Below are 25402 nucleotides of genomic sequence, written 5' to 3'. Positions count from 1 at the left end.
ACATTTCACAGATGAAAAACATTACATATATGACCAAGCAATACTGGAATGTGGTCAGATTGGGAGAAGCAATGAGTAAAGAATACCTAAAAGCTAGGAGATCCCACAGCTGTTTGCTTTCGCGTGGGCTGACTGGGAAGGGAAAGATTCTGCCTTGGGTTGTTGTAGGTTTTTCAGGCTATATGGCCATGTTCTAGAAGCATTCTCTCCTGGCATTTCACCTTCATCTGTGGCAGGCATCCTCAGAGATTGTGAGGTCTGTCGGAAACTAGGAAAATTGGGTTTATATATCTGTAGGAAGTCTAGGATGGGAGAAAGAACTCTTGTCTGTTGGAGCTAGGCGTGAATGCTTCAATTGGCCACCTTGGTTAGCATTTGATGGCCTGCCAGTTTTTAGGTGTGGCTTGTTCCTGCCTGGGGGAGTCTTTTGTTGAGAGGTGATTAGTTGTTCCTGATTATTTCTTGTCTGGAGTTCCACTGTGCTTGAGTTTTGTTCTTTATTTACTGTTATAATTTTAGAGTTTTAAATACTGGTAGTCAAATTTTGTTGATTTTCATGGTTTCCTCCTTTCTGTTGAAATTGTCCACATGCTTTTGGATTTCAATGGCTTCTCTGTGTAGCCTGACACGGTGGTTGTGAGAGTGGTCCAGCATTTCTGTCTTCTCAAATAATGTGCTGTGTCCAGGTTGGTTCATCAGCTGCTCTGCTATGGCTGACTTCTCTGGCTGAAGTAGTCTGCAGTGCTTTTCTGCCTTCACCTCTCCTCCACTGAGTAAATGGAGTCCAACTATTTCTGCACTTTGGACTCAATTTGCCAAGGACAAAGAAAGTGGGAGGAGAGGAACTGGGACATTTTGAAAGCATCTGATAGAAGTGAAATAATAGAGCAGTGGTTCTCAACCTACCTAATGCCACAACCCCTTAATACAGTTCCTCATGTTGTGGTGACCCCCAACCATAAAATTATTTTCGCTGCTATTTCATAACTGTCATTTTGCTAGTGTTATGAATTGTCATGTAGATATCTGAAATGCAGGATGTACTTTCAGTCACTGGACCAAATTTGGCACAAATACCCGGTACACCCAAATTTGAGTACTGGTAGGGTTGCAGGGGGGGATTGATTTTATCATTTGGGAGTTGTAGTTGCTGGGATTTATAGTTCACCTGCAACCAAAGAGCATTTCGAGCTCCACCAAGGATGGAATTGAGCCAAACTTGGCACACACAACTCCCCTGACCAACAGAAAATAGTGGAAGGGTTGGTGGACATTGACCTTGAATTTTGGAGTTGTAGTTCACCTCCATCCAGAGAGCACTGTGGACTTGAACAATGATGGATCTGGGCCAAATTTGGCACAAATACTCAATATGCCCAACTGTGAACACTGCTGGAGTTTGGGGAAAATAGTTCACTTACATGCAGAGAGCACTGTGGACTCAAACAATGATGGATCTGGACCAAACTTGGCACGGATACTCATTATGCCCAACTGTAAACACTGGTGGAGTTTGGAGAAAATAGACCTTGGCATTTGGGAGTTGTAGTTGCTGGAATTTATAGTTCACCTACAATCAAATAGCATTCTGAACCAATGATAGAATTGGGCCAAGCTTCCCACACAGAACCTCCATGACCATCAGAAAATACTGTGTTTTCCAGTGGTTTTGGTAACTCCTCTGACCCCCCCTCGTGACCCCCCCCCCCCCCAGGGGTCCCAACTCCTAGGTTGAGGTGCACTGTAATAGAGGATTGATCAGGACTGTCCTTGCCAAATAACTACAGTTGGGCAAGATTTCACAGCTGATGGACACACAGAAGCCCAATGCCTCTGGAGTTTTGTCCCCAAACATATTGGAGACACTGGTTTGGAGAAGGTGACTGTGTAGGTCTCCCTTTCGTTATCTCTGCTTGCTGATGATTCATTGTGGATGTCAGTTATGTTTAACAGGAAGAGCTTATAAACACATGCTTTGCACTTTCTCTCCCCCATCCGCCTCCTTTTTCCTTTTTTTTAAACAAACACAAGAAACTGATGGAAAATCTTTCCCAGGCACACAGTCCTCCGCAGCAAGTCTCTGCTTTCCTGAGCCAAACCAACCCTTCCAGTGAGCACTCTGTTCTTGAACTTTTATTTGTTGTACTAGCCGTCCCCTGCCATGCGTTCCTGTGGCCAACATGGGGGTTCTGTGTGGGAGGTTTGGCCCAATTCTATCGTTGGTGAGACTCAGAATGCTCTGTGATTGTAGGTGAACTGTAACTCCCAGCAACAACAACTCCCAAGTGTCAAGGTTATTTTCCCCAAACTCCACCAGTGTTCACATTTGGGCATACTGAGTATTTGTGCCAAGTTTGGTCCAGATCCATCCTTGTTGGAGTCCACAGTGATCTCTGGATGTAGGTGAACTACAACTCCAAAACCAAAGAACACTGCCCACCAAATCCTTCCAGTATTTTCTGTTGATCATGGGAGTTCTGTGTGCCAAGTTTGGTGCAATTCCATCATTGGTGGGGTTCTGAATGCTCTTTGATTGTGGGTGAACTATAAATCCCAGCAACTACAACTCCCAAATGACAAAATCAATTTTTTTTAGTGAAGGACATACATTGGGTTGTTAGGTGTCTTGTGTCCAAATTGGTGTCAATTCATCTCGTGATTTTTGGGACTCTCATTTTTGTTTTATATTGAAAGGCATGGTTCCAAAGCAAGCCTAAGCCTGCCCTGTTACCTTTTCTGTGTAGAAGTTAACAATAGGGAATTAGGTGTGTTGACAGCAAATTACTTTTCCTTTCTAGTCAGTTGTTGCTTTCTTGGAGGATCTTACAAAAAGCCTCCCTTTGTGCAGACAAGAGGACAATTTAAAGAGAGGGAGAGGAGGAGGGAAAGAAAGAAAGAAAGAAAGAAAGAAAGAAAGAAAGAAAGACAGAAAGCCAGCCAGCCAGCCTTCAAAATGGCACAGTCTTATCCTCCCTTTGCTGGTTTATTCACCAGCAAAACTCAGCCTGTCGTAAGGGGACAATTTTCTAGTTTACCAGACTATGCCAGGGCCAGCCTTCCAAAGCTGATCATTGGCCTATCTGTCGATCTAGGGCAGCGTTTCTCAACCTGGGAGTTGGGACACCTGGGGGACGGTCATGAGGGGGTTTCGGAGGAATTGCCAAAGATCACCAGAAAACATACATTTCTGATGGTCTTAGGAACCCCTTTGGCAGAGAAAGCTGAGGATTTCTCCGCCTGACGTTCCCTTCCTTTTTGGAAGAGAATCCTCCCACCAAAAGCCCTCCTTCACTGTGATTGGCCAGCCTCTCAGCCAAGGGGAGGGCTGTTTCTAGACTCCAAGTGGGAGAGGGGAGAGCAGGCGTGCCCAGTGCATGGTAGCGTGGTGCGCATGTGCAGGCAAGGGAGAGTGTGTGAGGCTGGAGGGAGGCTTGCCCCAGCAAGTCCTTTCAAGGCGGTGGCGCAGTGGGTTAAACCCCTGTGCCGGCAGGACTGAAGACTGACAGGTCGCAGGTTCGAATCCGGGGAGAGGCGGATGAGCTCCCTCTATCAGCTCCAGCTCCTCATGCGGGGACATGAGAGAAGCCTCCCACAAGGATGATAAAACATCAAATCATCTGGGCGTTCCCTGGGCAACGTCCTTGCAGACAGCCAATTCTCTCACACCAGAAGCGACTTGCAGTTTCTCAGGTTGCTCCTGACACGACAAAAAAAATATGGCTGGAATCACTGGTTTGTTGTAGATTTTTTCAGGCTATATGGCCATGTTCTAGAGGCATTCTTTCCTGACGTTTCGCCTGCATCTATGGCAAGCATCCTCAGAGGTAGTGAAGTCTGTTGGAAATAGGAAAATGGGTTTATATATCTGTGGAATAACCAGGGTGGAACAAAGAACTCTTGTCTGCTGGAGCTAGGTGTGAATGTTTCAACTGACCACCTTGATTAGCATTTGATGGCCTGGCAGTGCCTGGGGCAATCTTTTGTTGAGAGGTGATTAGATGTCCTTGTTTGTTTCCTCTCTGTTGTTGTGCTATTGTAATTTTAGAGTTTTTTTTAATAGCGGTAGCCAGATTTTGTTCATTTTCATGGTTTCCTCCTTTCTGTTGAAATTATCCACCCAGCTCTAGCACTGTTTGAGTCCACAGCGCTCTCTGGATGTAGGTGAACTACAACTCCAAAATTCAAGGTCAATGGCCACCAAACCCTTCCAGTATATTCTGTTGGTCATAAGAGTTCTGTGTGCCAAGTTTGGTTCAATTCCATCGTTGGTGGAGTCCAGAATGCTCTTTGGTTGTAGGTGAACTATAAATCCAAGGAACTACAACTCCCAAATGACCAATCCCACCAGTATTCAAATTTGTGCCAAATTTGGTCCAGTGAATGAAAATACATCCTGCATATCAGATATTTACATGACGATTCATAACAAGAGCAAAATGACAGTTGTGAAATAGCAACAAAAATAATTTTATGGCTGGTGGTCACCACAACATGGTGAACTGTGTTAAAGGGTCGCGGCATTAGGAAGGTTGAGAAACACTGTGTTAGTGGAACTGTGAATCCATTACTCATTGTAGTCCACATTTAACCAGTTCAGCAGGTTGGATCACTCCTTTTAAATTTGGATTAGAGTATGGATCAGATTCATAGCCACAGAGACACTGAAGAGACTAGCCACTATTAAAAGGAGAAGGAAGAAAGTATGTCCTAGGGCAGTGCTTCTCAACCTTCCTAATGCCGTGACCCCGTCCTCATGTTGTGGTGACCCCCAACCATAACGTTATTTTCGTTGCTACTTCATAACTAATTTTGCTACTGTTATGAATTGTAATGTAAATATCTGATATGCAGGATGTATTTTCAGTCACTGGACCAAATTTGGCTAAATACTTAATATGCCCAAAATTTGAATACTGGTGGGGTTGGGGGTGATTGATTTTGTCATTTGGTAATGTTGGAGTTGCTGGGATTTATAGTTCACCTTAAATCAAAGAGCCATCTGAACTCCATCAATGATGGAATTGAATCAAGCATGGCACACAGAATTCCCATGACCAAGAGGAAATACTGGGACGGTCTGGTGGACATTGACCTTGAGTTTTTGGAGTTGTAGTTCACCTACATCCAGAGAACACTGTGGACTCAAGCAATGATGGATCTGGATCAACCATGGCACAAATACTCAATATGCCCAAATGTGAACACTGGTAGAGCTTGGAGAAAATAGACCTTGCCATTTGGGAGTTGTAGTTGTTGGGATTTATAGTTCACAAACAATCAAATAGCATTCTGAACCCCACCAACGATAGAATTGGACCAAACTTTCCACACAGAACCCCCATGACCAACAGAAAATACTATGTTTTCTGATGGTCTTTGGCGACCCCTCTGACACACCCTCACGACCCCTCCAGGGGTCCCGACCCCCAGGTTGAGAAATGCTGTCCTAGGGGGGAATGTTTCATTGTGGTTCCTCACTCCCACCAACCTACATGCTTTTTCCCTGAGCAAGGAAAGCAGTTTTTTCCTCTTGCTTTGGGTTCCCTTCGGCCCTCTCCTCTCCCTTCCCAACTCTCATCAAAACTAAACAAGTTTCCTCGCTCTCTTGGCTGTTGGACCCGAGCCATCCGCCCAGCCGCTCCTTTTCGCTGCCTCTTGGCAGCTGAGGTTCACAAGGGCCTGTTCCACAGCACCAAAAAAGGAAACCGAGTCGTTCCATAGGAAAGTCTGAGCAACAGGGCCTCATTGTTCTGTCAGACTAAAGAAAAATAATACAAGATGTGAGATCTAAATAAAAGAAGCAAGGGAATTGGCCGGGCAGCTCTTATCTCGGTGAACCAGGGGGCCTCCTTGGCTCACGCAGGGGGAAAAGAGGTTGCCAGAGGTCTCAATGGTGGCGCACGCTTTGCTTTTGCGGAAGAATCTGGACTACTCAAGGCTGGATTGGTGTCACAAGATAGAGATAGGGAAGGTCAGACAAAGGAACCATTCTATGATCCCAGTTTGCCCCAGGGCAGGCAAAAACAAAAACAGAACACAAGTCGCTTGCAAACATTGGGACTCTTCTTGGACTTCGGATGTCAGAAGCTCAGCGACTGTAGCAGCTGTTGCCCAAAACAGTCATGCTTTCAAGCTTCGGGAATGATTAGTCCAGGGCATGGGGCAACTTATAGTGTCTAGATCCAGAGAAGTCATGCTACCCCTCTATTCTGCCTTGGTTAGACCACACCTGGAATATTGTGTCCAACTCTGGGCACCACAATTTATTTATTTATTTATTATTTATTTGGGGTTCTTTTACCCCGGCCTTCTCACCCCGAAGGGGACCCAGGGCGGCTTACACAGTAAAGGCACGATTAGATGCCAGCATCACAACAATCATCACAACTTACAGTAAAATTCACAGTTACTAACAGCTTCATGCATTATTCCAGTAAAAAATCAATAAAATCAATACAAACCTAAATTCCTCCCTTACATTGTCAGTGTTTGCTGTCTCATAGATCCACTTTTAATACCATTTCGTCAATCCTGCTGGTCTTTAATTGCCTGGTTGCCCAAAGGCCTGGTCCCATAACCAAGTCTTCACCCTCCTCCTGAAGGAGAGGAGGGATGGTGATGCTCTGATTTCCCCGGGGAGTGAGTTCCACAGGCGAGGGGCCACCACTGAGAAAGCCCTGCTCCTCGTTCCCACCAGCCTCACTTGTGAGAGTGGTGGGGTCGAGAGCAGGGCCTCCCCAGATGATCTCAAGCTCTGAGGTGGGACGTAGCGGGAGATTCAAGAGAGATATTGACAAGCTGGAATGTGTCCAGAGGAGGGCAACTCAAATGATCAAGGGTCTGGAGAACAAGCCCTATGAGAAGCAGCTTAAAGAATTGGGCATGTTTAGCCTGAATAAGAGAAGGCTGAGAGTAGACATGATAGTCATAGGGAGGAGGGAGCAGGGATCTATTTTTATTTTGAATTTACCAGTAGCGGCTGCATTTCCCACCTTTGGCTTATACTCAATACATTTTCCCAGTTTTTTGTGGTAAAATTAGGTGCCTCGGCTTATATTCGGGTCGGCTTATACTTGAGTATATACGGTAAATATATACAGTATTGGAGCCCCCAGTGGCGCAGTGGGTTAAAGCACTGAGCTGCTGAGCTTGTTGATCGAAAGGTCGCAGGTTCGATTCCGGGGAGCGGCGTCAGCTTCCGCTGTCAGCCCTAGCTTCTGCCAACCTAGCAGTTCGAAAACATGCAAATGTGAGTAGATCAATAGGTACCGCTCCGGCGGGAAGGTAACGGTGCTCCGTGCAGTCATGCCGGCCACATGACCTTGGAGATGTCTACGGACAACGCTGGCTCTTTGGCTTAGAAATGGAGATGAGCACCACACCCCAGAGTCAGGCATGACTGGACTTAATGTACCTTTACCTTTACCTATACTGGGATTATTTTAACGCTTTGAGTATATACGGTATACTAGGATAATTTTAACGCTTTGTCTGAATGTTTAAAGTTTGTTTATGTCTTATGTTTAATGGTAGTAATCATTTTAAGTCATATTTACATGTAGTAATTAGTTATTATGATTTCTTTGTTTTACTGTGTGTTGGCATTAAATTTTTGCCATTAGTATGTAGTATGAGTCGCCCCAAGGGGTGAGAAAGGCAGTATATAAATACAATAAATAAATAAAGAATAAATAAATGAGGATATGGATAGTTAAGGAAGAAAAAGGCTAAGATGGCTAAACTTGTTAATGAGGAAGAAGAGACAAATTATCCGAGCCGATGTCAGTCTTCTCCTCTCTTGCTACAGAGCCTTGCAGTTTGATCTTATTTTGAAGCAACTGAAGTAATTTGAGGAGCAAAGGGGAAAGTGGGAGAAGGAGAGAGAAACCGGGACATTTCAAAATCAATTGAAATGTGGTATGGCAGAGGATTAATTGGAACTTCATCTTCCAAATCAGGACAGCTGGAGGATTACACCCTTACAGAGAAAATTAACACATGGCACACAGTGACATTCATAGAATCATAGAATCAAAGAGTTGGAAGAGACCTCATGAGCCATCCAGTCCAACCCCCTGCCAAGAAGCAGGAATATTGCATTCAAATCACCCCTGACAGATGGCCATCCAGCCTCTGTTTAAAAGCTTCCAAAGAAGGAGCCTCCACCACACTCTGGGGCAGAGAGTTCCACTGCTGAACGGCTCTCACAGTCAGGAAGTTCTTCCTCATGTTCAGTTGGAATCTCCTCTCTTGCAGTTTGAAGCCATTGTTCTGCGTCCTAGTCTCCAAGGAAGCAGAAAACATTATTTGTTGCAACTGATGTTTTTATAAGAGTAATAGAAAAGCACTTTGTTGGGCCTTCAAAAGTATGTGCAGATTAACCCCTTGTTCCGCGGTGCTTTCCTTTGCAGGCTATGACTTCCCAGCAGTGCTGCAGTGGTTTGCTGAGCGCGTGGATCTCATCATCCTCCTCTTCGATGCCCATAAGCTGGAGATCTCAGACGAGTTCTCAGAGGCCATCCGGGCCCTCAAGGGCAACGAGGACAAGATCCGGGTGGTCCTGAACAAGGCCGACATGGTGGAGACGCAGCAGCTGATGCGGGTCTACGGCGCCCTTATGTGGTCGCTGGGCAAAGTGTTCAACACGCCCGAGGTGCTGCGTGTCTACATCGGGTCCTTCTGGTCGGAGCCACTCATGATCTCTGACAACCGACGGCTCTTTGAGCTCGAGGAGCAGGACTTGTTCACGGACATCCAGAACCTGCCCCGGAATTCTGCCCTGAGGAAGCTTAACGATTTGGTCAAGAGAGCCCGTCTGGTCCGGGTGAGTACCGGGGTACTAGTTGACTATGGTTAACTTCTGGCAGAAGTTAACCATAGAGTCACACTAGAGGACTTAGGGATTCCTAGACATCTGTGAAAAAAAAAATCAAATCTGTATAATTGAATTCCCAGATGTGGAGGTCCAAGAGTAGTCCCACATTTTCAGTTTGCTTTATTTCCTGATTTATCTCCCTTCCACTTTCTCCCTTTGTCCTCGTTTTACTTCAATCACTTTGGCTCTGGGTGTTTTTAACGACAATATTTATTTACTTATTTACCATATTTATATACTGCTTTTCTCAGCCCGAAGGTATCTCAAGGCAGTTTACAATTGGCATAATTCAATATTTATTTATCATGTCAGGAACAACCAAACAGTTGTATTACATTTTTAACAAAGCAAGCAAACAAACAGACAAAACACAAAGTTTTCAAGCTTGGTAGCTGATTAAATGTCCTTTGACCAGTATCTGGCCACTTGGAGTGCTTCTGGTGTTGCTGCAAGAAGGTCCTCCATTGTGCATGTGGCAGGGCTCAGGTTGCATTGCAGCAGGTGTTCTGTAGTTTGCTCTTCTCCGCACTCGCACGTCATGGATTCCACTTTGTGGCCCCATTTCTTGAGGTTGGCTCTGCATCTTGTGGTGCCAGAGTGCAGTCTGTTCAGCGCCTTCCAAGCTGCCCAGTTTTCTGTGTGCCCAGGAGGTAGTCTCTCATTTGGTATCAGCCATTGGTTGAGGTTCTGGGTTTGAGCCTGCCACTTTTGGACTCTTGCTTGCTGAGGTGTTCCTGCAAGTGTCTCTGTAGATCTTAGAAAACTATTTCTTGATTTAAGTCATTGACATGCTTGTTGATACCCAAACAGGGGATGAGCTGGAGATGTCACTGCCTTGGCCCTTTCACTATTGGCTGCTACTTCCCGGTGGATGTCAGGTGGTACAATACCGGCTAGATAGTGTAATTTCTCCTGTGGTTTAGGGCGCAGACATCCCGTGATAATGCGGCATGTCTCATTAAGAGCCACATCCACCGTTTTAGCGTGGTGAGATGTGTTCCACATTGGGCATGCATACTCAGCAGCAGAGTAGCATAGCGCAAGGGCAGATGTCTTCACTGTGTCTGGTTGTGATCCCCAGGTTGTGCCAGTCAGCTTTTGTATGATATTGTTTCTAGCGCCCACTTTTTGCTTGATGTTCAGGCAGTGCTACTTGTAGGTCAGAGCACAGTCCAGAGTGACTCCCAGGTATTTGGGTGCACTGCAATGCTCCAGTGGGATTCCTTCCTAGGTAATCCTCAGAGCTCAGGATGCTTAAGGTGAAAAGCACATGTCTGTGTTTTAGGTGGATTAGGGATCAGCTGGTTTTCCCTGCAATAGGCAGTAAGAGCACCTAGAGCTTCAGAGAGCTTCTGTTCAACCATCTCAAAGCCCCCAACAACATAAAATATAGTTAAAACATTAACACATAGTATAAACCATATAAAAACAATAAAAGAAATAAAAAACAATAAAACACAAATCCTCAGCATCTCATTACTAAAATCATTTTCCAGTCGCATCGTCCAATCGTTCCGTGGATCTAAATTAGCTTGTTACACTGCATCTGCGAATGCTTGCTCAAAGAGCCAGGTTTTAACTCTTTTTTGAAAAGTTAGGAGGGATGGAGCTTATATGATATCCCTAGGGAGGGCGTTCCATAGCTGAGGGGCCACTGATGAGAAGACTGTGTCTCTTGTTCCTGCCAGTCGCATCTGCAAAGGAGGTGGAACCAAGAGCAGGGCTTCTCCAGACGATCTTAGAGACCTAGATGGTTCATAGGAAGAGATGCATTTGGACAGGTAAGCCGGGCCAGAACCGTCACCCATCATCCCCCAGTCATAGCCCTTGGTGGCGCAATGGGATAAACACTTGTGCCGGCAGGAATGAAGACTAACAGGTTGGAGGTTTGAATTTGGGGGGAGCATGGATGAGCTCCCTATGCCAGCTCCAGCTCCCCATAAGGCTCCCAGAAGGATGGTAAAACATCAAAACATCCGGGCGTCTCCTGGGCAACATCCTTGCAGACGGCCAATTCTCTCACCAGAAGCGACTTGCAGTTTCTCAAGTTGTTCCTGATATGAAAAAACACCCAGCTGGGGATGGGAATTATAGTCCAGTGCACATATGGAGGTAGTAGTCTGTCTTAACGTCTCAAGTAATTGGACCAGATAGAGGACCACTTCTTTGATGGAGCAGTTCTACCATCTCCACCTCACGGACCGCTCCCTTTTCTCCATTGCTGTTTCTTTCAATGTCCATTTTGTAAACGGTTGCTTTTCCTGTTCTCCTTAGCAGTAGGAAAGGGACTTCAACCCACCCACTCTCCAACTAAAACAATGGCTACGTCCCCATAGAGGAAGTCAGTGCATTGTGCTGGAGGGTACAATCAGCTTGGCCACCCCCTTCCTACATCCCTGTACCCCTGCCTCCCCCCATGTGTTTGGCTCTGGTTTTCTCATTAAGCCTTTCCAGTGAGGTAGAGCATCTTCCCAACTCCTGATGGAATGAATCATTCTGTTGCACTCCAGACCAGGAAAAGCCCTCTGACTTTAAACACTACACAGTTGAGCAATCTGTTTATTGAAGATAATTAAAAAGCCTGACAGCAGTTTAGATGAGGAATTGGATAGGAATTGGAATTGGCTATATGGATTGATGATTATGTTTTAACGTGTTTTAATATATTTTAACTTAATGTTCTATTCATTGTTTTAAACTGTTGTTATTTTGTTTATATTTGTATTATCTTGTGGCATTGAATTGTTGGCGGTGTAAGCCGCCCTGAGTCCCCAGCCCCTCCCCCCGGGAGTTGAGAAAGGCAGGATAAAAATGATGGAAAATAAAATAAAATAAATGTTTTCATTTGCCTGAATCTGCCAGGAATGTCCCCCCATCTCACTTCTCCCTCGAGCTGAGCGAATTATACGCAAACTACTTCTGCACTTTGAACACAGTTGCAGCATCTGAAGTAAACTGAGGACAAAGGGAAAAAAGTAGACCGAGGAGAGAGAAACTGGGAAATATTGAAAGCAATTGAAAAAAAATGGGTCAATTGAGAATTAATCGGGCATGTCCCTGCCAAATTGGAAGGCATGCATCTTTTCATTCCCATCCAAGAGCCGTTTTGCGGTCCTTTGCTAACTTCTGCCATGGCTTCGATCCAATTCCAACGTGCGGCAGTGCAACATGCGGCCCTATTCTTCGTGGACGTGTGTCTCATGAAGGTGCCTTACAGTAACCTCATTATGGCAAGACTTGAGGGCAGCCGTCTAGGACCCCAGTACACAGACTGAGCCAGGAGGGCAGAAAGCTCTAACGTGGAGTTTCCTTTGGAAAACATCACTGCATGCAGAATGCTGAGCCACTCTGTTCAAACAGGAAAGGAGAGATTATCCCTTCTCCTGGCTCCTTCACCAGACTCTCCTTTGTGAACAGAAACTATTGTTTACGTGATTCATATGAGTTTCCTAGAAAGGGAACATGTTCCCCAAAAGTTCAGGAAGTTTTGGAGGTGTTTCTTCTACAGGCTTATCTCTTCCTGTCACTTGTGAAGGTGGATTGGCATTAGGAGAGACCTTCCAGTTGCAATTTCCTCCAGTCTCTTAGGAGGTGGGAACTCCTGGATGGGGAGCATGACGAGAGATAGACCTCAAGAGTGGTATAATCTCTGGCATTACGGGCAACATGACTGGAGTCAAAAGGAAGAGAGATATTGGGGTAGTGAGGATCCTGTGACCACAGCCTCCTTGTGGGTTGGAAACTGGTAAAGGGATCCAGAACAGCTACGGAAAGCCACTCTTTAGACGACAACTGCCCAGTTTAGGACCACAGTTCTGCGAATTCTTTGGGGGCATTGTGGACTCTCAGGGCAGTGGGTTGTTATTATTATTATTATTATTATTATTATTAAACTTTATTTGTACCTTGCTAGCATCTCCCACAGAACTCGATGAGGCTTACAAAGGCCAAGGCCTCAACAACAATACAACAATACAACCTAGGCAAATTAAAACAATTAAAGCAATCTAAAACAACAAGCAATGAACAATCCACTAATACACAATAAAACTGGGCTGGGCCAGAGTAACGGTACAAGGGTTAAAAGTGCTGATGTGACAGGTGGAATATGAGGCTTATGGACAAGTGCAGTGTGCAGTGTGCGGCGGTCTTGGCTTTAATAAAGTGCTTGTGGGACTTGGTAATGGAGGTTTCCTATTCGGGAAAGGCACATCGGAACAGCCAAGTCTTCAAGTTCTTTCTGAAGACTGCCAATGTAGGGGCCTGTCTGAGATCTTTGGGGAGGGTGTTCCAGAGTCGGGGGGGCCACCACGGAAAAGGCCCTGTCTCGAGTCCCCACCAAACGTGCTTGCGACGCAGGTGGGATCACGAGCAGGGCCTCTCCAGATGACCGAAGAGAGCGTGTGGGTTCGTAGATGGAGATGCGATCACGCAGGTAGGCTGGACCCAAACCCTTCAGGGCTTTGTAGGTAAGCACCTGCACCTTAAATTGGGCTAAACTGCTGAGCTGCTGAACTTGCTGACTGAAAGGTCAGCAGTTTGAATCCAGGGAGCAGGGTGAGCTCCTGCTGTTAGCCCCGGCTTCTGCCAACCTAGCAGTTTGAAAACATGCAAACGTGAATAGATCAATAGGTACCGCTTCTGCAGGAAGGTAATGACACTTTGTGAAGTCATGCTGGCCACACAACCTTGGAGGTGTCTACGGACAATGCCAGCTCTTGGGCTTAGAAATGGAGATGAGCACTATCCCTCAGAGTCGGACATGATTAGATTTAATGTCAGGGGTTTTATATGGACTCTCAAGCGAGGGGATGCTGTAGCACTTTGCTTTTGCCTGAGCCTACTGGGAATGGGCAAGATTCTGCCTCTTCTCCTTTCCTTTTTGCTGACTTGAGTGCAACCTACTTTTTCACATTGAACTCAGGTTGCACTCATTAAAGTATGCTGAGGACAAAAAAGAAAGAGTGGGAGGTGGAAACTGGGGCATCTTAAAAACAGCTATAAAGGTGGGACAAAAAAAAGGTTTTATTGTAAGTGTCGCTGTCAAATCAAAACAACTATATGACACAGGTTTAGTAATTATGACATTGGCTCTTTTTTGTGGGTACCTGCAAGGAAGGGCAACAGAATGTTTTAGAATGTCTGACAATCTATTGGAAAGTTAGGTAAAGGTAAAGGTTTTCCCCTGACATTAAGTCCAGTCATGTCCAACTGGGGGTTGATGCTCATCTCAATTTCTAAGCCAAAGAGCCAGCGTTGTCCGTGGACACCTCCAAGGTCATGTGGCTAACATGACTGCAAAGAATGTCGTTACCTTCCTGCCAGAGCGGTATCTATTGATCTGCTCATATTTGCATGTTTTCGAACTGCTAGGTTGGCAGAAGCTGGGGCTAACAGTGGGAGCTCACTCCACTTCCCAAATTCGAACCCGCAACCTTTCGATCAGCAAATTCAGCAGCTCAGTGCACCACCGGGGGCTCCAATTGGAAAGTTTAGGAGCCTCCAAATTATGGTCTCATGGGGAGCCCCAAAGGAACTTCTGAAGTATCAGTGTCAGCCCCAGAGCCCAAGTTTCCCACTTCTGACTTGATTCGAAGCCCCACATTCCCACTCAGCTCAGCCATTCCCCTACATAAACAGAGATACAGGCAAGATTTACAACCTGGCATCTTTCTCTGATCTTTATGGATATGTCCTCTGCTTGTCTCCTGCTGCATCCTGTCTTACTGAGGTCTCAAGCCTCTTTCTCACGCTCCAGGCGCCTACGGTACTCACTTAGCTGTCACCTCAAGAGGTACTGTCTGTGCCCGGTTGACTTTGTGGAGATCTCTCTGCTTCTCTAGACAATAGGCAGTGTCGCTGAGTGCAGGAAGTGCTGGGACATAAATCCGCCTAAGATTTTGGAGGGAGAAGTAGCATTCTGGAAGCAGAGGCTGCAGCTTTTCCTCTTGGAAGCCAGGTTTCTGTGCTAGAACCTTCTGCAAAATACTGGTGCTTCATTAGTCGCATCTTGACTAACCACTAAAAGAAATATTTTAGTTTTTTTCCCTCCTAGGCAGTTTCACTGGAAGACTGAAACATCACTGGGCTGCTTGTGAGATTTGAAAACTTATTCCTCCTTCATCTTCCTTGTCCTTTTTGGTTCTCTACATCTTTCCTGTGAAAACTAAAAATAACTAGCATAGTCTGAGCTTATAAATGTAACTTTTTTGGCTGCACCTTTTCAAGCTCTGGTTTGATTTTTTTTTTTGCATTTATTTCCTTTCCAAGCAACACACAAGTCTTTTTTCAGTCACCATAGCTTTGGATTGTCTCATTCGTTTTGGTTAGCACAGTGGTTCTCAACCTTCCTAATGCTGTGACCCCTTAATACAGTTTCTTATGTTGTGATGATCCTCAACCATAACATTATTTTCATTGCTACTTCACAACTATAATTTTGCTCCTGTTATGAATCATCTTGTAAATATCTGGTATGCAGGATGTATTTTCATTCATTTGGCACAAATACTCAATATGTCCAAATTTGAATACTGGTGGGATTGAGGGGAGGATTGATTTTGTCATTTGGGAGTTGTAGTTGCTGGGATTTATAGTTCACTTACAATATCAAAGAGCATTCTTAACTTCACCAATGATGGAATTGAACTAAACTTTGGACACAGAGCTCCCATGACCAACCGAAAATACTAGAAGTATTTGGTGGGCATTGACCTTGGGTTTTGGAGTTGTAGTTTACGCACATCCAGAGAACGCCGATGCATCTGGACCAAGCTTGGCATGAATACTCAATATGCCCAAATGTCGACACTGGTGCGGTTTGGGGAAGATAGACCTTGACATTTGGGAGTTGTAGTGGCTGGGATTTATAGTTCACCTATAATCAAAGAGCATTCTGAACTCCACTAATGATAGAATTGGGCAAAACTTCCCACATGGAACCCCCATGACCAACAGAAAATACTGTGTTTTCTAATTGTCTTTGGCAACCCCTCTGACATGCCCTCGTGACCTCCCCCCCCCCCCCAGGGGTCCCGACCCCTAGGTTGAGAAACACTGGGTTAGCATTTGAGCTTTTGGGTGCTCTGGTTGCTAGGCTTCACTTCCGCTCTCCTTGCCCTTCTGCTCTCCTTCACCAACTAATGCTCTGCAAGAACCTACCAGTTTGTCATTATCTTTTCTCTACCTCTTCCTCTTCCCAAATAACTTTTAAAAACCCATGGACATTCTATGAGATCACAACATTTCCACTAATGGTTAAAAAGTGCTAATTCTTCAACATTTGGGGTTCAACCTCTTTGGTTGTGCTCCATCTCTAAAAATGTAACACTTCTAACGTAAGGGGATGGGACACCAGCATTTAATGTGTTCCTTCTGTTTGTTTGTTTGTTTATTTTTTGGACCTCCAGGTCCATGCCCACATCATCAGCCATCTGAAGAGGGAGATGCCCTCCGTCTTTGGAAAAGAAAACAAAAAGAAGCAGCTCATCAACAAGCTGCCCGTCATCTTTGCCAAGATCCAACTTGAGCATCACATCTCACCTGGTGATTTTCCCGACTGCAACAAGATGCAGGTAAGGACTGAAAAGGTCATTCATCCAGTGCTTCAGGGGGGTGGTGAGGTCTCCTTCTTTGGAGGTCCTTCAATAGAGTTTGATGGACATCCTTGGGGAGAGCTTTGTTTATTCTGGCATGAGAGAGAATTGGATTGTTTGGATCTTGTGGTCCCTTCCAGCTCTGCAATTCTATGCAAACAGAGCTATCAACTGTGACTTGATAGACGATCTGAATATTTATTATATACTAATGGTTCTGGCCCAACTTACCTGGCCAAACGCATCATCCCTTATGAACCTGCTAGGACTTTAAGATCATCTGGGGAGGCCCTACTCTTGATCCCGCCTGCGTCACAAACATGTTTGGTGGGGACGAGAGACAGGGCCTTCTCAATGGTGGCCCCTCGGCTATGGAACGCCCTTCCTGGGGACGCTAGATCGGCCCCCTCCCTCTAGATCGGCCCCCTCCCTCTTAACATTTTGGAAAAAAGTCAAGACTTGGTTTTTTGAACAAGTGTTTGAAAATACAAGGTAAATGACATAGGAATTGGAACGACTGGACGACAAGATTGGACAACGTTTTTATTAGGAGACGTAATCGATGTATTTTTTAATACTATTGTTATGGTTTTATATTACGTGTTTGTGCTTTTAAATGTTTTACAGTGTATTGGGCATCGAATCGTTGCCTCTGTAAACCGCCCTGAGTCAACCGAGGGCTGAGAAAGGCGGTATACAAATACAGTAAATATATAAATAAATAAATATTTACTTGATTCCAGGCACAACTTCACTTTTATTTAATGCAGTGATTTTAAAACATGAGGCTCCAGAAGTTTTAGACTTCAGCTGTCAGAAGCACCTGCCACGTGGCTTACAATCAGGGATTATTATTATTATTATTATTATTATTATTATTAAACTTTATTTATACCCCGCCACCCTCTCCCCTCAGGGATTTGGGATGGCTAATATGAGGCCAAGCCTGACGAATACAATAAATTAAATACATATAGAAAAATAATAGTTGGAATTAAAATTAAAATTAAATTAAAATAATATACCACAATAAAAACAATAACATAAAAACAATAAAGGAGAGTTAACACAGTGGGATATAACATCAGGTATGAAGTGAAAAAACAATTACGGACAAGGAGTAAATCAGGATGGGCTAGGCTAGATGCGCAGATAAAAACAGGGGGCATAGGGTGGGATAGGAAACTGGAGCAATTTATCTGGTGGGAGGTACAGGAGGGACAAGCTATGGGGCTGAATTACCCGCTAGGAATAAGAAGTGCATCAAGAGGATGAGTATATGCTGGGATGGACATGGTATGGGGATTGTTGTTCATTCATCAAAAGCAAGGTGGAACATCTGGTTTTCAAGCTTTTCCTAAAAGCTGACAAGGTGGGAGATTGCCTAACCTCCCCAGGTAATGAGTTCCAAAGCCGGAGGCCACCACCGAGAAGGCCCTCTCCCTCATCCCCACAAGCTGTGCTTGCGACTGAGGTGGGAGTGAGAGGAGGGCCTCCCTGGAAGATCGAAGGGGACACGTAGGTTCATAGAAGGAAATGTGGTCGCAAAGGTAGATGGGCCCCAAACCTTTCAGGGCTTTGTAGATGATCACCTCACCTTGAATTGGGACCAGAAAATGAAAGGTAGCCAGTGGAGTTCCTAAAACAGGAGAGTAGATCAGGGCCGTAGCCAGAAAAAAAATTTGGGAGGGGTTGAAATTTTTTTGGGGGGGGGGGTTGAAAATTTCGTGGGGTGTGTGTGTTGAAACCTGCCTCCTAGCTCACGCTGAAGCAAAGAGCATAGCAGGCGGCAGAGCAGTCTTCAATAGCCTGCAGCTCCGCCCCTGTCAACCACCTCCACCAAGTCTGGCCTCCTTAATGAGAGCATTCAACACACACACACACAACTTGGTTGCTTCACTACATCGGCTATTGCTGCAAGTAATGACAGTGTGAATAAATTTGCTTGAGATAGTGCTTACAATTCTGGAGGGACTCTTAATTTTTGCATCTCATAGACTTAGCATGGGGATTTGATTAACCTGTTAAAATTCATGAGTAAACCAGTTTTTTTAAAAAAAAATCTGAAACATTTCGGGGGATGGGTTGAACCCCTAACCCCCCCCCCCCCACTACAGGCCTGGAGTAGATTGCTCCCTGTAATTCGCTTCAGTTAGTAATCTGGCTGCTGAGCATTGAACCAACTGAAGTTTCCGGGCCGTCTTCAAGGGCAGCCCCACATAGAGTGCATTGCAGTAGTTCAATCTAGAGATAACTAATGCATGGACCACCGTGACCAAATCAGACTTCACAAGGTATGGTCATAGCTGGTGCACTAGTTTTAGTTGTGCAAAGTCCCTCCCAGCCACCGCCGACACCTGAGATTCTGGCAGCAGAAAACATCTGGAAAAGCAAAGATTAAATCTGTATATTTGCCACAGCAGAAGCACTGATGATAGGAGGCAGGGCCATTCTTCTGGGCTGTGTCATCATGGTTGTTTTTTCCTCCAGGAAATGCTGATGGTGCATGACTTCACCAAATTCCATGGACTGAAGCCACGCATGGTGGATGCTTTGGATGAGCTCCTGACTCTAGATATTGCCAAGCTGATGCCTCTTTTGCGCCAGGAGGAGACAGAAGTCCCAGAGCAGATTGTGCATGGCGGCGCCTTTGATGGCACCAGGAACGGTCCCTTCATCGAAGGAGCAACCGAGGGGGCCTATGAGGGGATGGATGATGATGAGTGGGTGGTGACCAAGGACAAGCCCAAATACGATGAGATCTTCTACAACCTATCACCCATGGATGGCAAGCTGAGTGGCACAAAGGCCAAGAACTGGATGGTCACCACCAAACTGCCCAACTCAGTCCTTGGCAAGATCTGGAAGCTCAGTGATGTAGACCGTGATGGCATGCTGGACGATGAGGAGTTTGCTCTTGCCAGCCACTTGATTGAAGTCAAGCTGGATGGCCATGGCCTACCATCTGATCTGCCCCGTCATCTTGTGCCACCTTCGAAGCGTCGGCAGAAGGGGTCAGCTGAGTAAAAAGCCTCCTCAAGAGCTTGCCACCAATCCTTATGCCAGGTTTGAACTGCTCCAGTAGGCTCTGGTTCTCCTTCACCTTTTATTTCCACCCTCTTCAGGCTTTAAAAAGTCTAAATTCCTTATGAACGCCTCATTCCTGCTTAGCAGTTATGCATTGGATTGCATCAGAAGATGTTTCCTTCCTGCTCCATTCTTCAAACTTAGCTTCAGCTCTACCTTCTTGCTTCTCATGTCCCTTCCAGACTCAAGAAGGCTTCGATCTACCACAAGCTTCGGTTCTCTCTTGGCTTTGTTCATTTGGGCCTAGTTAGAACTACATTTGGTCTTCCATTCAATTCTCCACTTCCAGACCTGCATTCTAGTTGCACCAATGACTAAATGTCCACCTGGACTGGACTTTTCTAAGATGCTTTCCTTCCATAGAAACCAGACTCAAAGGGCTCCATGCTTCAGAAGTTTATGGCCTAAGAACACTGCTTCTCCCACACCAAGGTCCAACTCTTCCAGGAGGTTGTAGTCTGGTCAACATCAGTTTAAGAGAGGACCGACTTCAATTTCCAAACTATGTCAACCTTGATCTTCTTTAATAGACCTCAGTCCTGCTATCATGTGTAGATGCTGCCCCTCACATCCATCGAGGTATCTTCATCCATTAGAAATAGAAATGCTCGTGGAACTCCTTGCAGCTATCAATAGCTGTGTGTTGTTGCAATGTCATCTGTGTTTTGCCAACTCCTTCCATCAAAATGAGGGTGAAACAAGATGAAGTAGGAGTGTGAAGAATGTTAGGGAAGACAAGGCTAGAAAAGTTGTTGTCTACAGACGAACTTAAATAGCAAGGAAGCATTCCTTACCTTCTTTGGCCTAATTTTTTGACAAGTTAGGAGCGTTCCATCCTCTCACAGCTCTTTCATTTGCCCAGAGTTGTAGTAGGAGAGAGGGCACAAAGGGCCTCCAAGGTGATTCAGTGGTAATTTCCAGTGAGTTCATTTCAACCCTCCTCAAGTTTAGATATTTTAAAATTCTGTTACAGCACAAAAACAAAAAAATGAATAGGAAGAATGGGTCCTCCAGGTGTTTCTTGATCACCACTTTCACGCCTATTGCAAAGGAGTCCCCAGTGACCCAGTGGGTTAAACCCTTGTGCCGGCAGAACTGAAGACCGACAGGTTCAAATCTGAGCTCCCTCTGTCAGCTCCGGCTCCCCATGTTGGGACTTGAGAGAAGCCTCTCACAAGGATGGTAAAAATACCAAAGCATCCTGGTGTCCCCTGGGTAACATCCTTGCAGATGGCCTATTCTCTCACACCAGAAGTGACTTGCAGTTTCTCAAGTCACTCCTGACATGAAAAAAAAAACCCTACTGCCAGATACACAAGTGTTAGGGAATGATGGAAGTTGCTTTTCAACATCTGGAGGTACATACATTACCCATCTGTGAAGTAAAGGTTCAGATATCCTGGTAATGAAAGAGTGATTATTCTTGGCCTAAACATTGTCTGTAACTCATTTATGATCCTCTTGAGGTCATTGCTCGAGCTGCGGTGATGTCACAGAATGTAAATTATTAGTTTGTGTTCGCCTTGTGTTGACAGTCCAAGTAGTTTCTAAGAAGAACCAAAGCTGAAGAATAGTCCCAGATAGTTATAGGTGTCCTGGAAGAAATGTTGGACATTGGAACAAGCTTCAGAAGGAGATCTGGGGTTTACGTGGTGATTCAAAATAACTAAGGAAGTCTGAGGCTGCAAGTCTCTAGTAATGTATGTTTGTATATTTTTGCTATTTAGTCTTGCACACATTTCTTGCTCCTGTATTTGGATATTATTCCTTTTTTTATTTCAAAGGGATGACAAAGAGGAACAATAGAAATGGAGATATCTCCAGCTATTTCTCAGTCATGAGATCTAGCAACTTGCTATTTTTGTTATAAAGCAGATGTTCCCGGGATATCTGTCTTCTAGCCGGACACATGGTTTTGCTCTGGCGTCACAAGCGTAGGATGATATCCAACACAGACAACATTCCATCCACTGATTATATTGTTTGGATAGCCAACAACTATCAGTAGCAGTCTCCAAAGTGACTGCTTATTTTGCTCCAACTGTGTTCACAGTCTCTGAAGACCAATCCAGAACAAGTTCATTTTCCTGTGAATACTTATGCCAGGAAGAAAGACATTTTTTATTCCATCCATGACTTCATGTTAAATAGTTTCATCTGATTTAATTTTATTTCTTTCACTGTAGCTAAGCCTTATCCTTGAGCTAGCTACTTCCTTATCACCATTCACTGTCAAGTATGTTATTATGACGTTGCAAAACATCACGCGCATATTCTCATTTGATATGTAACTGCAGCTTTTATCCGCCCGTCTTGCTTGGAGTTTGCCTCAGGGGCGACTTTATGTTGTAGATTAGAGGATTTGGGGAGATTTTTGGAACAGGCAAGAACAAGGTGTCAAACTGACAAGGAAACACGGAAGGCTTGTATGAAAATTTTGCCAATGAGATGTGTGTGGCCAAGCAATATCAGAATGAGGTCAAGATGGCAAAGAGAATGGACAAGCTAATAGTGCCTGCCACAGTTTGGTTTTGCTTGTGTCCACAGGGAAGACATGATTTCACCCTTTCTTCTTTCCATACAGCTATTGAGCCCAGGCATCCCCCATTCTGTATCTTTGCATTTTCATTTTTTCTGCCCAAGATACTCAACTTAGGCAGAAAAAAATGAAATACAAAGATGTAGAATGGAGATATCTGGCTCAATAGCAGTACGTGTGAAAAAGGTATTGGAATCTTCATGGACAGGAAGTTAAACATGAGCCAACAATGTCATGTGGCAGCTAAGAAAGCCAAAGGGATTTTGGCCTGCATAATTAGTCTAGTGTCTAGATCCAGGGACGTCATGCTACCCCTCTATTCTGCCTTGGTCAGACCACACCTGGAATCACACTGTGTCCAATTCTGGGCACCTCAATTGAAGGGAGATGTTGACAAGCTGGAATGTGTCCAGAGGAAGTGGGTCTGGAGAACAAGCCTTATGAGGAGCGGCCGAAAGAGCTAGGCATGTTTTGCCTGAAGAAGAGAAGGCTGAAAGGAGACATGGTGGCCATGTATAAATATGTGAAGGGAAGTCATAGGGAGGAGGGAGCAACCTTGTTCTGCCCTGGAGACTAGGATGCAGAACAATGGATTCAAACTACAGGAAAGGAGATTCCACCTGAACATTAGGAAGAACTTCCTAACTGTGAGAGCAGTTCAGCAGTGGAACTCTCTTCCCTGGACTGTGGTGGAGACTCCTTCTTTGCAGGCTTTTAAACATAGGCTGGCTGACCATGTGTCGGGTGTGCTTTGAATGCAATTTTCCTGCTTCTTGGCAAAATGGGGTTGGATTGGATGGCCCACTATTTCTCTTTCAACTCTATGGTTCCCACTCCACTGAGTTCAGGGTGCAAACTACTTTTGCACTTTCAACTCAGTCTGCAGTATTAGAAGTAAGCTGAAGACAAAGACAGCCACTGTGGTGTAGCAAGTATGACTAGAAACAGGGTTTGGATCCTTGTTCGGCCATGGAAACCCACTGGGTGACCTTGTGCAAGTCATAATTTTTCAGTTTCAGAGGTAGACTCCCTCTAAACAAATCTTGCTGAGAAAAACTTAGGATGGCAATTAATGGGAACTGATGTGCAGGTACAATAATGAAAGTAAATATGGGAGGAGAGAGACTGTAATGTTTGAAAGAGCTAGGACACCCATGTTTCCTTCTTGTCACCTCCCCAAACCCCACCATTGTACTTTGTTCCCTTCCAAGCCTTTTCAAAAGCCAACACAGAATCCAGAAGTGACACAACATCAGTGCTGGGTTGCTGACATGGTGAAAATGACTCCTGAGTCCTGCCACAGTTGCCCTTCCCTGACTTAGAGAGTGTCTCTTTCCAATGCTTGCACTATGATTTGATCCATAGTCTATGGACCAGTACCACTTGGAGCCATTGGCTAGCAGTTGGCAGAGTGCTTTTTTTCCAGGAAAGGAACAGTTATAGCCAATAGGCACAAGTATGTTACTGGGTCCTGGCCCATGAGAAATAATGTCTGGTCCCGTACAGCCTGAAAAGACCAAGTGTATCCTCTGCTGCCTCTTACTAAACTGTTCTAGGATAGGCTTTATCCTGTAGTCAGGACCCACAGCTGTATTCCATCACAGTAATTCAAATGGCAACATCTGCAACCCAAACTCCTGAACTCTACAGTCAGAGCAAATGACACAAATTATCTATAGAAGGAAAAAAAACTATGAATATCTATGTTTACATTTGCTTCATTTTAGCCTAATTCATTCTGCTGCAAAAATATACCCATAGCTCCTGCATCAGCAAGGTTATCCTCAGTCACTTTTACTGTAGGGTAGGTGGGGGTCATTAGCGACCCCTCCACTCCCCATTTTTAAGCACCAACAGAGCTGCCCCATCTAGGAGGGTGCTATGGCGAGAAGACACGTGTGGCAGCACTCCTTCCGACCTCAGGATCAAGGCAAGAGATTTTGCTTCAACTTCAGGAGGTCTAAGGACTCTTGCTGACCAACATTTCCTGTGGTCCATCTGCCGGTCTTCTTGCAGGGATCCAGAGGTGCAGTCTGAACTTGAGGAGGGCCTTGTTGCTTTTGTGATATGACTCTAACAGCATTTCCGATGGAATAAAACATTTATTTACCAGCCTGAGTCTCCTCTGTTCATTCACTTTATACTTTGATTGGGGGGGGGGGGGTCATTGCCACATTATGGATAATAATGGACAATAATGGACAATACACTGCTACACAGGTAAGGAATCTCAGGAGAAGGAACTTATTAAGGTGCTGATAGGTAGATATAGGGTGTGGCATTTACACTGTCTACCAGTCCTATATGTGGAGAATGATTTTTCCGTAGCTCCAGAAATTTCCACTGTTTTTAGATTGAATGTGTTGCTCTGAAGAAGGGCAATCAGGAATATAAAGTCTGAAACATGTTGGGCTTTATATATATATATATATATATATATATATATATATATATATATAAAACATGTTTAAAATATAACATGCAACTATCAATATGCAAATAAATACCTGTTTCTTGTTTTGCCTGGAGATCCTATATGACAGTGGTTCCCAAATTCCGTTTGGACTTCAACTCCCAGAAGCCTAAAATATCTGGAGGACCGAAGTTTGGGAACCGCAAACATGGGAGCATTGCAATATCGGTCTGTGATAATCTCACAAACACACATGGAGATATGTGGTTAGATGTCCCATCCCAAATTATATGGGGTTCATAATGGCACTACTACAAAACTTACTAAAACTTCCAGGATCCCAGAGTCAATTGGCATTTGGGGCACTGCAAGCCAAATAACAACAACAACTTGGGAATAACAATAACAACAACAACTTGGGAATAACAATAACAACAACAACTTAGGAATAATAATAATATTAACAACGACAACAACAATTTAGGAACAATAATAACAGCAACAACAATGACAACAACTTGGGAATAATAACAACAACAATTTGGGAATAATAATCTATATAAATAAAAATGTAATGTTCGTTTGTGGGATTAATATAACTCAAAAACCACTGGACAAATTGTGTCCAGTTTTGGACACAATACATGTATCAGGCCAACGAGTGACCATCACTCATAAAAACGCTGAAAAACACAGCAGAACAGACATTTAAAAGCCAAAAAATAAAAATTACATTACAACACATGTGCAAAACCACATGTATACACATACACACACACACACAACACATATAGACAGACTAGACCACAGCAATGTGTGGCAGGGGATGGCTAGTAATCTATATGGGATGGGACTTAAAAAGCCAAATATATATATATATACATCACAGCACA

The 25402-nt window shown here is 44.6% G+C and overlaps 1 protein-coding gene across 1 annotated transcript in view; it reads left to right on the top strand.

The window, feature by feature from the left end:
• Positions 1-24208, top strand: part of LOC132780201 (EH domain-containing protein 2) — a 55009-nt gene extending 30801 nt beyond the window's left edge. The window contains exons 3-5 of the mRNA XM_060783779.2: positions 8412-8824; positions 16285-16449; positions 18961-24208. Coding sequence (XP_060639762.1) covers positions 8412-8824; positions 16285-16449; positions 18961-19497 — 1115 coding nt within the window. The 3' untranslated portion in view covers positions 19498-24208. The remainder of the gene's footprint in view (positions 1-8411; positions 8825-16284; positions 16450-18960) is intronic.
• Positions 24209-25402: the final 1194 nt, after the last annotated feature.

This window comes from Anolis sagrei, chromosome X (assembly GCF_037176765.1).
Source record: "Anolis sagrei isolate rAnoSag1 chromosome X, rAnoSag1.mat, whole genome shotgun sequence".
NCBI lineage: Eukaryota > Metazoa > Chordata > Lepidosauria > Squamata > Dactyloidae > Anolis > Anolis sagrei.
This window is presented reverse-complemented; position numbering and strand designations above follow the sequence as displayed.